This window comes from Orycteropus afer, unplaced genomic scaffold (genome assembly GCF_000298275.1).
Source record: "Orycteropus afer afer isolate SDZICR_OR568_19922 unplaced genomic scaffold, OryAfe1.0 scaffold00285, whole genome shotgun sequence".
NCBI lineage: Eukaryota > Metazoa > Chordata > Mammalia > Tubulidentata > Orycteropodidae > Orycteropus > Orycteropus afer.
Window position 1 is genome coordinate 498,271 of NW_006921872.1, and position 12,944 is coordinate 511,214.

Below are 12,944 nucleotides of genomic sequence, written 5' to 3' on the forward strand. Positions count from 1 at the left end.
TGCTCAGGACCACTGAGGCGATTTAAATCCAGTCTTGCCTGATGCTATACACAGATAGGACTCTTTCCTCATTCCTGCCCCAGAGCCAGTTTCTCAGGGAAGAATATGCCCTTGGTCCAGGGACTGAGGTAGGTCAGGGTGTAGCACCTTTTGCAGACCCAAAAGTAGGGCTAATTGGAGGGCCAATTCCTAGGTCCCACAGACTGAGAATGGGAAGATAGTTATGACAGAAAATGTTTAGGATCTGTTCCAACAGCAAACCTAAGCAGGAAATCCCTTCATCACCATGCCTGTAAGTAAACGGCTCTTATGAAAATAAAGAAATTACCACAGCAGGGCATACCTTTTAGATTTTTATTAGTAGTTCTCTTTGAAGAATCAAAATAGTTAGCAAATTAGATTCATCAAGACTGTATATCCTTTGTATTTAGATCTTTAATGATGTACAACATAATACAAAACAAAGAGACTGATTTCTAGGACTAGGTGTTACTCATTGTGTCATCCTAAAGCAGTGGGCTGGAGGGAGAGGCTGTTCTCCAAGAACAGAGGCAGAGTTAGTGCTGGACGACTAAATCGTGGCCTGTTTTCTCCCCCATTCGGAGTGCTGGAAAGGGGCCAATGATTTTTTAAACTGACAACTTCCCTAGAGCAGTAAACCCTGGGTAGGAGAGGGCTATGGTCAAAACCAAGCCAAAAGACACAGGCTGGGGGCAGGGAAGCACGGTGACTGCCTGGCAGAAGAGGCAACCTCAGGGCCTTGTGGGGAAAGGGCATTCTTTACACCTCAGAGGCACTGCAGACCAGTGTAACACTAAAACACTTTTTGCTGAAAGTAGGGGGAAATTAACAAAACCCTGGCAGAACCTTTCAATTGCACTGAACTTGGATAGGAGTTCAGTCCACCATCAGTGAGGCTGAGGTGGAGGGTAGGGGAGCATCTAGCCCCAAAGCAGCACTAAGTCTGGCCTTCCCACCCCTTCTCTTCGACTCCTCTTGGCAGCTAGGCCAGGTTTAGGCTGAGCACGTACAGACCCCAAGAAGATCAGGACCATCTCTCTGAAGGGCCAAGGTGGGAAGGACACTTCTCAAATACAAATACATTTAATATGGAAGAAAGAACCAGGACCATTCTGGGGGCATTCATATGCCAAGTCTTCCTCATTTTTCCCCCAGCTCAGGGCCTAGGTCAAAGACTGGCAAGTGCAGTCTCTACACCTGACCTCCCACCCCGAAAAGAAAATCCAGAAGTGTGCCCCTTCTTCCCCACAGGTGGGCTCTGCAGGGCCTCCTGGGGGTGATGGTTCCGTGGCAGCAAGACCTAGGCATGGCCTGGTTTCAGCTGGCTCCTGCCCGAGCCATGAGGTCTTCCAAAGCATTGTCCTGGTCATTGTTGTGTAACAGCAAAACTTCCTTAATGTCTTTTAGTTCAAAGCCCATTTCCTTAAATTTGCTCATTAACTGAAGAAACTCCATCATCTAAGGGAGAGAAGAGAACAGAGATTATAGAAAAAGGGTCTATCCACAAAGAAAGAGTGAGTGAAAGAGTGTATGTGCGGAAGGGACGCTCGTGGGAGTCTGCATCTTTCACATGAGCCTCTGTGGGGTCCCCTAGCAAACAAAGGTGGGCTGGGCTGGAGAAGAAACCAGGGCAGATAGGCTGATAGCCTCAGGACATCATCCTACAGGAGCCATGCTCAGTCCCAACTCACTCCCGGTGACTTCAGTCCATGTCTTATCACCACACACACAAAGTGACTAGCAATCTCCCCAGCATGTGAAAGTTTGGCTTTTCCCTTGTTTTTCCCTTCAGGGGAGTCTGCATTCCTTCACTGGGGTTTCAGACAGACCTCCATTCAATTCTTCATCTGAGCCAAATACAGGCCTCAGCCTGTCTGCACACTTGGGAGATTCTGTCCTAGAATGCCTCTGCCTGTAGCCACTGGCAGGGTAGAGTTGTGGCCACAAGGTTCCCATGAAGCATGAAGGTTCCCACCTTTTCCTCTGAACACTGGTGCATCTCCAGAGCCTCTTCCACTAAGAGAGGGTCGAAGCCCTTCTCACAGAGCTGTCCGTGTGCAAAGAGATAGTCGAGAATCTAAGAAAAGAAACAAATTTCAGTACCTAATGCCACTCCTTTCTGGGATTCCAGAGTGTCTTACACAACTAGCTAGTGTGAGGTCTGTGCCCCACCCTGCCCTGGTTAGGACTTGGTTTTGTTCTCTGAACTGTCTAGCACAGGACCTCAGTGACTATTTGCTGAAGAGGCTGCCACACCCTTCTAAACATGAGTAGCCATTTTCCAAGGTGTCACTACCGCAGCTGACTCATGTTTTCCAGAATGCCAGCTCCACAGCCTGGATAGGATATTCTTTTAAGTAATCCAAGTTGGAAAACGTCTCCAAAGTTTTGGACCCTAGCACCCCATTTGGGACTTCCTGGGCAGCTATGGCAAAATAAAAATTTCTGAAAGAGATCTGACTATATCCACAAGTCTAGTTCACCCTCTTTGGAAGAGTAGTGGAGGGGGTAGCTAGATAACTCCTAATAGCTCCAATACTTTTTTTTTTTTTTCTCCTTTTTTTACTGAAATGATTTACTGTATATTTTTTTAATGCATTTTATTGAAATATATGTATAGTGAAATACACTAAAGTGACATGGATCAATGCATTTTTTTTTACAGTGTTCCTTTCCCTCCCCCGCCACAGTAACCAACAAAGAAAGTTCCCTTCCATATATAAACCTTTCCTTGACTTTTTACAATAATGAACTAATAATATCTTTGTCCATCTGTGATTGACTTCTTTCACTCAACATAGTGTCTTCCAAATTCATCCATATTATGCCTGTTTTGCAGATTCCACATTATTCTTCAAGGTGGCACAGTATTTCATTGTGTGCATGTACTACAGTTTGTTTATCCATACTTCTGTTGATGTGCACATAGATTGTTTCCATCTTTTTCCTACTGTAAATAATGCTGCAATGAACATGGGTGTGCATATATCTGTTTTTGTCCTGGCTCTCACTTCTTTAGGGTATATACCTAGTAATGGGATTGCTGGGTCTAATGGTATTTTTAAGTCCAGCTTTTTAAGCAATCACCACAATGTTTTCCACAGTGGTTGTATCATTTGACAGTCCCACCAGCAGTGGATGAGAATCCCAATCTCTACACATCCTCGCCAGCATCTGCCATTTTTTGCCTTGCTGAACTTTGCCATTAGTGTTGGGGTGAGAGGGTATCTCATCATTGCTTTGATTTGCATCTCTCTGATGGCTAATGATCGTGAGCATATTTTCATGTATTTGATGGCTGCCTGAGTATCTTCTTGGGTGAAGTGTCATGTCTTCTGCCCATTTTTTAATTGGCTTGTTAATCTTTTGTTGTTGGAGGTGTTGGAGTTTTCTATAAATTTTAGAGATAAGTCCCTTGTCAGATATGTAATTATCGACAAGTATGAATCTGTTGTTGTCATTTTGTTACGTGCTTTATCGTGGCGTTGATCTCTTTGTTCCATATAATTTTCTGTGCTGAGCTTGTTTTGTTTATGAATTGTTTATCACTTCCTTCATTGCTACTGTTTTAGTATTTGCTAATTATTTGCATTGGTCGGTCCTCTTTTTAATTTTAATGTGAAGGTTTATCATTTTTCTTTGAGGTTACCCTGTGATTTATAGCTTTCTTCCCAAGTTTAGAACAGTCCATTCTATCTTATAGTTGTCTTGACTTCCCTACCATTTAGGAGTTCTGTAACTACACAGTTTTTTCCCCCTTTTTGGTTTGTAGTTGTTTTCATTTGTCAATTGATGTCTCTGGTTCCCTGTTTACAATCTTGTAGGCTTATTTATTTTGGACTTCTATAACTCGGTTGGTTTCTGGGTTGGGTTATATCATCATGTATGTTAATGGTCAGTTGTTGTTTGCTGCTGTTGGTTCTCTGTCCAAAAGACTCCCTTTAGCATCTCTTTGTAAGGTTGTTCAGGTTTTAACAAATTCCCTTAATTTCTGCTTATCTAGAAATGTCCTAATTTCAACCTTGTATTTGAGGGACAATTTTGCCAGGTATATAATTCTTGGTTGGAAATTTTTCTTTCAGGGTTTTATATATACCATTCCATTGTCTTCTCACCTGCATGGTTTCTACTGAGAAATCCAAGCATATTCTTATTGACTGCCCTTTGTAGTTAACTTTTTGTTTTTCCTATGCTGCTTTTAGGATTTTTTCTTTGTCTCTGGTTTTGGTGAGTTTGATGATGATATGTCTGGGTGATTTTCTTTTGTGGTCTATCCTGTTTGGGGTTCGCTGGACTTCCTGAATGGATATATTCTCATCTTTCACCATACTAGGAAAATTCTCTCCCAACAAATCTTCAGTAATTTTCTCTGTGGTTTTGTCTCTTCCTGTTCTGGAATTCCGATTACATGTAAGTTACTCCTTTTGATGGTATCTCACATGAGCCTTAGGCTTTCTTCATTTTGATCTTTTTTCTGATTGATCCCTTTCCCAAGAAGTACTGAGGTACTTGCCTTCAATCTCACTAATTCTGTCTTCCATTGATTCAATTCTACTCCTTTGCCTGTTCAATGAGTTATCTATTTCTGAAAATTTATTATTATCTTCTGAATTTCTATCTGTAGATTTTGTATCATTTCTTAATTTTTCATTTATTTTGTCATTTTATTCTTAAACTGTCTTTCAACATTGTCTTAGGGTTTTCTCTGTGTTTTCCTTGATCTGTACCTCAATTCGTTGAAGGTACCTAAATATCATTCTTCTGAATTCCCTATCAGGGAGTTCCAATGCTGTATCTTCCTCAGGGATGTGTTTTGGGTCTGTGTCCTGGTCCCTTGTTTCTTCTGATTTTGCTTCTTTGGGTGGACTGTGATGCTCTGTTGTCTCCAAAGCATTGTGCCATTTTTTGTTTAATTTGTGATTGTAGGAGCTCTGGTAGCATAGTGCCTAAGGCACTTAACTGCTAACCAGAAGGTTGGCGGTTCAAACCCACCAGCCACTCCTCAGAAGGAAGGTTGGGCAATCCTACTTCCGTAGGGATACTGCCTTGGAAACCCAAGGAGGGGTCACTATGAGTCGGGGGCAACTCAACGGCAAATAACAACAACATGATGGAGTGACTTGCCCATGCTTTTCGTTTTCTTTTATGTTACCTACATAAGCAGGGTACTGTGCTGTGCTCCTCTATTCGCTAGTTGGCAACACTTATACACTCACCACCTGTCTCCTTTCCCGTTATGTGCCTTCCTTTATGTCCCTGCTGTCCTTGGCAAACAGAGCCTATTCTTAGGTCCTGTTTTCATTCAGGTTTTTCCACTAGTTGGTGCCTAATCCACTTCTGTATACTTCCTTTCAAAGCTCAGAGCTCCAGGGTTATCTTCTGTATTGGTTTCTCTTTTTTTCTGTTGAAGAGGGTCTGTGGAGCTTGTCTACCTATTCCACCATCATACCAGTAGCCCAGTCCCAGTATTCTTAAAGCTTTCCCTCAGCCTAGGTTCCAGAGCACAGCCCCCAAAGCAAAAGCACTACTGTTGAGACAACTAGTTTCCTCAACAAAACTCCCTGAGTCCCCCACAAACTCACTGGAAAGGAAGTTGGTGTTACCAGAGTGAGGGCCTCTAGGATACAGATTAGGAAAAACAAATGAATAACAACAACAAAAAAAACAAACCTCACTGCTGTAGAGTCGATTCCGACTCGCAGCAACCCCTCCTTGGGTTTCCAAGGTGGGTATCTCTACGGAAGTAGATTGCCCAGTCTTCCTTCCAAAGAGTGGCTGGTGGGTTTGAGCCTTCTGGTTAGGAGTCAGATGCCTTAGGCATTGCGCCACCAGAGCTCCCAGACTAGGAGTTATGTATTATTTTAGCTCCATAGGTCTAGAACTTCTCTCCTGACTCACCACCCTGCCATCCAACCACTCACCTGCTCAATGTTCTCTCCTTTCTTCTTCATGGCTCTCAGGACACACTCATATGAGTAGCCCATGTTGACCACTGTCTCCACACACTGCCGCTCACTGGGGGACAGGGTCTGCAGTTCAGAATAGGCCTGGGGACAGCTGGAAGTGTTGGGCACTTGTGACATTGAGAAATTAGGAGGGGTGACCTGGTGGTGGAGAAACAAGAGGATCAATGCAAGAAGAAAGAAGACCTGGGCCCCGGAAGACTTGTCACTGAGGTGACCCAGTCCAGGAACGTGCTATTCCTACAATGATCAAGCTCCCAGTCAAGCAGTCTGCCTGGAAGAAAGGGAGCCAGGCTGCTGCCCAGACACCCTGATGAGAAGGGTATATGCTGAGGGAGTGAAAAGCTGGGAAGATACCTGTAACTGTCCTACTCTGTCCATCACCACCTTGCAGCATGAGAAAGTACCACAAAATCCACATGGCCTCCTTCTATGCCCAAATCCCCTGGCCTTGATGGAGAATGCAGTCCTGCCCACAGCACAGTCCAAGCTGGCTGCTAGGATAGCTCTTCAGGGCTCCATTATCTTTTTCCTAGGCCCTAATTCTAGGCCTAGGATGCTCAGAGTCCTGCAGGGATCAATCATTTCAAGTACTCCCACTCTAGAGTCAATTCTTAGTCCCAAAATCTCTGTCCTAAATTCTGTCACTGAGCTGAGCAAAGGCTGTAAGTGCTGTTCCTATGCATGACCAGCTCAGGGGCCCAGAGTTTTGAGGGCATTCCACCTCTGCCCCAACACCACACACTGTGCTTCAATTCCCAGAGCCCACGACTGAAAGAATATTAGCCACACAAGCTGGGCTTTCAGTGACTGGAATATAGACCATAGGGCCCTGCCTCTACTGCACTGGCTAAAGTCAGCCTGTTCCCTGTGACTCAGCTACCTAGCCACCCTGATCAGAGTACTATACAGACTCCCGTGATTAACTCCTCCCACCTTCTGATGATGAATCAGGCCTAAGGCATCAAGGTAGCTCACAGGCCAAAGGATCCAAACCGTTCTGTGGCTTGGCCCAGCTCTCAGTCAGGGAAAACATTTTAACAAAGAGAATTACCTTTATTTTCTTTAGGGAAGAAGAGAGTGATAGGGGACACAGAGAACCTCTGTCCCAGCAAGTTCAAAACTTAGAGCTCTAACCAAATGTTCTGAATGTCTGCTAGGAAGAGGCCAGGAAGATTACAGACCTCAAAGCCCATTCTTTCCCATTTAACCCCCTCACTCATAGCACAAGGCTAGCAACCCAGTCAACTGGGTCACACATTAGTTTACAGGAATCACGACAAGGCACAGGGACTGGATAACAGCATAGCCACTGTAGCCTCCTCGTCAGGAGCAGGTGCTACCTGGGCTCAAGAGTAACAACAGCCAAAGATGCCTGCTCTCACATGATGTGCCTCAGTCATGAATAAGGCAGGCTTCCCTTCAAATGCCAGCTTTTCTCGTAAGTCTCATGAATGCCTGGTGGGATGTGTGCATATACCTGTAAAAAGTTATTATACAGGTTAAATAAATAAAGTCAATAAAACAGTATGTATTTTTAAAATACATGCAGGTACTCTCACATACTTTGCTATTGAGAATGTTATTTGATACCCTATTTGATACATCTGGCCTATTTAAAGTCTGAAAACGGTTCAGATTTTCTGATGAATTGTTTACTTCTATGTATCTATTCTAAGGAAATAATGCAAACCAGTATTTATGCATCAGATATTCATCTCACTGTCATTTATAATAAATATTAGAGACAACCTAAGTACCTAACATAGGAAAAGTAAACAGTAAATCTATTATCCACGACTGGTAGGTAGTCATTTTAAATGACATTTAGAAAGCGTTTACATTAAGTGAAAAAATAGGATACATAATTGTATATGCGCTATGATTATAGCTATATTTTTTAAAAGATGCATGGGATTTTAAATGTTATAGGCTCAATGATCCTCTCCATAAATGAGGACAACCAAAATTAAATGTTAGCTTCACATGTTTTATGAATCAAACAGGCACTGTACTGATCAGGCAGACCTCAAATGGATCTCACAAAATTATAACAGAGTATTTAGGTTCCTTCTCAGATCACTCACTAAATCTATTTAATCCAGAGTACTATTTTCAAATGCATATGATACTCTTATGATTAATAAAGATACAGTTTTTAACAACCATTTACTGCATTCATGGAAGCCCTCTGTCATTTAAGTATTTTTCCAGTCATAGGATGATAAAATTTAATTCCCTTGTGGGGGGGCTGGGATAGGACTTTCATAATGACTAAAATGCTATATAATGAATAAAAGTCAAAACTAGAACAGTAAGAATTAAGATATTTTTCCAAACTGACTGTTACTAATGTTTGAGGGAAAGTAAGTTTGTGAGAGAACATAGTTTCTCGACTTTCTGGGCTTCATTCAGTAGGTGGAATTAACTAATTAATTTACATCTTCCAATTCGACATTTTTTAGGTGTACAATTTAGCGATAACAATTACAGTAATCATATGCAGCCATCACTCATAACTGTCATCAAACTTCCCAACACCATAAACAAAAACTTACTATGGAAACCCTTTTTATATCTATGCAGGGTTCAAGGCCTATCTCAATCAAGATGGCTCTTCTCTAAGTCTTCTCAAATGCTTCCTTTTTACGCCACCACTAACAAACACACATGCACATGAGTGAGAGGTATATTGCCATCTCCACCTGTGGTCCTACAGTACTTTGATATGTTGGCACATTACTGATCACATCACACTATATTTACATGAGTTCTATAGTCAGGGTACCATGTTCACATCCAATTTTGAATCTCTGGGGCCTGGCTTTGGGCTCAGCACTTAGTGGGCCCTGATCAACAGTGGTTGCATGAAAGTCTATTAAGATTTTCAAAGGGGGAATTTTAATTAATACAGAAAACTGACCAAATATGTTTATCCTTTCTCATTTCCAAAAGCCCACTAAAGTGATCATTTTAAAAAATTATAACTGTGCGAGCCTTTAAGGTAAAAGAAAAAGAGAAGACAACTCTGTACAGTATATTTCAGTGAATTTTTATAACATAGAGAGCTAATAGAGGGATGGTAATTGGCAACTGCAGTTAAGTTATAAAGGAAGTGAGAAAGAAGGTCAGTTCACCAGACCCTTGGAACCTCAGAAGGGCTCAGCATTTGGAAACATCAACTACCAGTGGGTCCAGGGCTTCAGACCCTGCAGTTCGACACAAAAACAAGGGCAGTGAATAGGAAGCACAACCACCAAATCTCTTTGGATTTTGACCCGGTGGGAAACAGGCAGCAGTGTCCCCCTCAAAGTTAGTGGCTATTACTCTTTGAATGTGGTCAGCTACCATCTTTGAGTGGATCAGCATCTGATGCACACAAGATATTTGGCTGCTATGCAATGTGCAATGTTTAAACTGCCCTTGTTTCAGTCAGCTATGACTGGACCATTTCAAACTGGTTCAAAGCATTGGTTAAGATAAGGCATGGACACAAAGGTCAATGATCAGAGCAGTAAGACACTCAGGCAGTATTATCCCTACGCCACCCCACCCCACCCTCTGCAGGAGACAGGGTTGTTGTTATGTGCCACTGACTCATAGTGAGCAACCCTTCCTTGAGTTTCCAAGGCATTATTACTATGGAAGTAGATTGCCCAACCTTCCTTCCGAGGAGTGGCTGGTGGGTTTGAACCACCAGCCTTCTGGTCAGGAGTCAAGTGCTTTAGGCACTACGCTACCAGAGCTCCTAGGAGACAGGGTTAGTCTCTAGAAAATGTGAATCAGAGACCAAAAACGACTTAAGGAAACCAGGCACAGTGTAGGTAGGTCAGGGTGAGGCACAAGACTCAAAGTTGGGAATAAGTAAAAGTCTATACAAACCTTCCCCAAACTTCAAGCAGAATTGTCTGGAAAAAATGAATAGCCCCCAATACCTCCACATGCTGACATTTTGAGGGGTTCCCCTAAAAAAAGCCAACTAGCCTTCAACCAACTAGTGAAGCCTAATAGTCAGTTATACATCTTCAAAACACACACATCCCTTCTGATTGGTTTTTTAGTGCCTCACTCTTCAATGTGAATAGAAAGCCAAAGTCACTAACACGAAAGATACAAAACCAGATGAGACAGGCCAAGCACTTATTGTATTAGTCCGTTATTGTAAAAATCAAGGAAAGGTTTATCTATGGAAGGAAATTTTTTTGTTGGTTACCAGGGGTGGGAGGGGAAGGTAGGGAACACTGTTAGACAGGTAGTGATAAGTATTGAATTGGGTGAAGAGAAGGGCAATATACCAAATGTGAGTGATCAACACGGTAGCATTCAGGAAGAGGAAGGCATAGAGAGGTACGTGGGAGACGCAGACAACAAAGATGAACCCTTTTGCACATAAAGTACTGCGTTGTCAGTGAAGGCAAACATGGGTATATAGGTGGATAGATGGGTGGGCAGGCTGAACTATAAGGTATAGTGTATGCAGCACAGAGTGTACCCAAGACCATGTATAGGGTTGGCAGACAGTGGTTCTACAAGTGTATTTGTATGTTCTCTAAGAATTCCCAGGGGTATAGTAGAGCTGACAAGGGACAAGACTGTAGTCACTTCTTGGTCACAGCCAGCTACCCAGAGCAAGTAGTTGAACCTGTGGGCTCGGGACGATAGTCGCAGGGGACATCAAGCTCAACTGGCATAACATACTACACAAAACATTGTTCCACCTCCTACTCTGGCGAGTAGTGACTGGGATCTTAAAAGCTTGCAAGCTGCCATCTAGATGCAACAATGGGTCTCTCTGCGTCCAGAGCAAAGAAGAATGAAGAAAACCAAAAATGTATGGAAACAATTAGTTCTAGTGACTGGTACACCATCTGATCTGCAGCCTATATGACTATGAGACCAGAAGAACCAGATGGTGCCTGCCTACCACTGTCAACCACTTGGAACGGGGTCTATGGAGGAGATCCTGGATAGACAGGGAGAACAATGTGGAACAAAACTCAAAATCATTTGGAGGAAAAAAAAGAAAAAGGAGGGGGGGGGGACCAGGTTTGCTGGTCCGATTGAGCCTCATGGAACCACTGAGACTATGGCCCTAGATGCCCCTCAGGTCTGGAATTGGATCCCCACCTGTAGCTTCCAGCCAAACAAAAGACAGGCATATGAGTTGAACATTTACCCTAGGTAGAGACACTCCTTGGAAGAGAACAACCATGGGAGAAAGAAGGGCTTTTTATGCACAGGGAAACAGCTCAGGTGGCAGGGGTACATGGAAGGATGGACACAGGGAAGAGGTGACTGTCGGAAGGAAGTGGGAGGGGAGCTTTTACATTGTAGTGAATTGTGGTCAGTGTCATGACACAAAGGGTATGTGAACTGCTATATGGAAAGTGAATTTGCTCTGAAATTTTCACCCAAATCACAACTAAAAAAGAAAATGTATGAAAAAGATTCCATAGGAAAAAAGACTAAGTGATAGGAAACAGGATAGAAAATTAGAGCCTAATTCAAGAAAGCCCAACATCTAGCTAACAGGAGTTCCAGGAAAACAGAAAATTACCAAACAAACAAAATTCCCAGAATTTTTAAATTGAGTTGAGCCTCAGTTTTAAAGGATCCACTAGGGCCAAGCAAAATCAATGAGCAAGGCACATCACTGGTAAATTTTAAATCCCGCAAAATGAAGAAAAGATTCCAGAAACTTCCAGATGAAGGGCAGGGAAGGAGAGAAGGAAGGAAGAAATCTGAAATCAGAATGGCACTGAAATGGTAAAAATCAATGAAATTTATACCTTGATAAAAAAGTAAAATGAAAATAAAGACACCACTCCCTGAGTTTCTGTTAAAAAAAATCTGGAAACAGATAATGGTGATGGTTGAACAACATGATAAAACATGATTAATGTCACTGAACTGTGTATGTGAAGAATGTTGAAATGGCAGATGTTTTGTTACATATATGTTTATTTACCACAATTGAGGGGGAAAAAAAAGCCTTGAAAATTCTAAAAGAAAATGATCTTCAACTAAGAAATCTATAACCAATCAAACTATTACTCAAACATGAGAATAAAATAAAAACATTTTTAGCTATGCAAGGACTTAAGAAATGGTAAGTTAACCGACACGTTTGAATGTTTCAGGAAATTATCATTAGTCCTCTGATTGATCTCTTGAAGCATTTGGACAAAATGAGCAATAGTTATAAAGAAAGTAAGCAAATTTTTAAAAACAGGGCAGTTTTAACTATGAAAAACAAAAAAATGGCAAAAAAGAAAAAAGCAATCAAAATATACTATCTGAACTGAACAATAAATACTTATCCAATCATCATAATGTGAATGACATTAACTGTGATATAACTATGCAGGGTGAAAGAAGGAGGTGAGGGAGGGGTTTCTGTAAGAGCTAAATCCTCAACCATGAAAGGAAATACAAAACTGTCTAAAACCACTAAATTTAGAAAAAGCAATATAGCATTTTATTTACAAATACAGACACAAATTTCAGCAGAAATACTTTAAAGAACTGAAAGTGTCAGATTATGGTAAGCAAAACTGGAGAATGGGGAGAAGAGAAGTAAGGAGCAAACTGTTTTTCAATATAAGCCTTTTAAATGCTATTTTGCTTTCATAAAAATATACTTGTATTACTTTGATAAAAAATTCATTTTTAAAATAGAGATGGAGAAAGACTTTGTAAGTATTAAAGCAATGGCAACGTAAGAATTAACAGACTTGAGAGGTTTCCGGCAAGATGGCGGACTAGGCAGAATGATTGCACAGACCCTCTTCAACAAAGAAAAGGGATACCAATTAACACAGACACAGAAGATAATCTTGGACCCCTGAGCCTCGAAGGGAAGGATACAGAATTGGACTAAACCCCAACTAGCAGAAGAATTTGCGTGAACATACCAAAAAAAGGAGACCTACGGAGCTGCGGTCTGACAGCAAACTGAGT

The 12,944-nt window shown here is 41.9% G+C and overlaps 1 protein-coding gene across 1 annotated transcript in view; it reads right to left on the bottom strand.

Moving 5' to 3' along the window:
• Positions 1–1,338: 1,338 nt before the first annotated feature.
• UBAP1 (ubiquitin associated protein 1) overlaps positions 1,339–12,944 on the bottom strand; it is a 36,470-nt gene continuing 24,864 nt past the window's right edge. Inside the window, exons 4-6 of the mRNA XM_007950670.2 lie at positions 5,943–6,125; positions 1,997–2,098; positions 1,339–1,479 (exon numbers count right to left, since the gene is read on the bottom strand). Of these exons, the coding sequence (XP_007948861.1) occupies positions 1,339–1,479; positions 1,997–2,098; positions 5,943–6,125 (426 nt within the window). The remainder of the gene's footprint in view (positions 1,480–1,996; positions 2,099–5,942; positions 6,126–12,944) is intronic.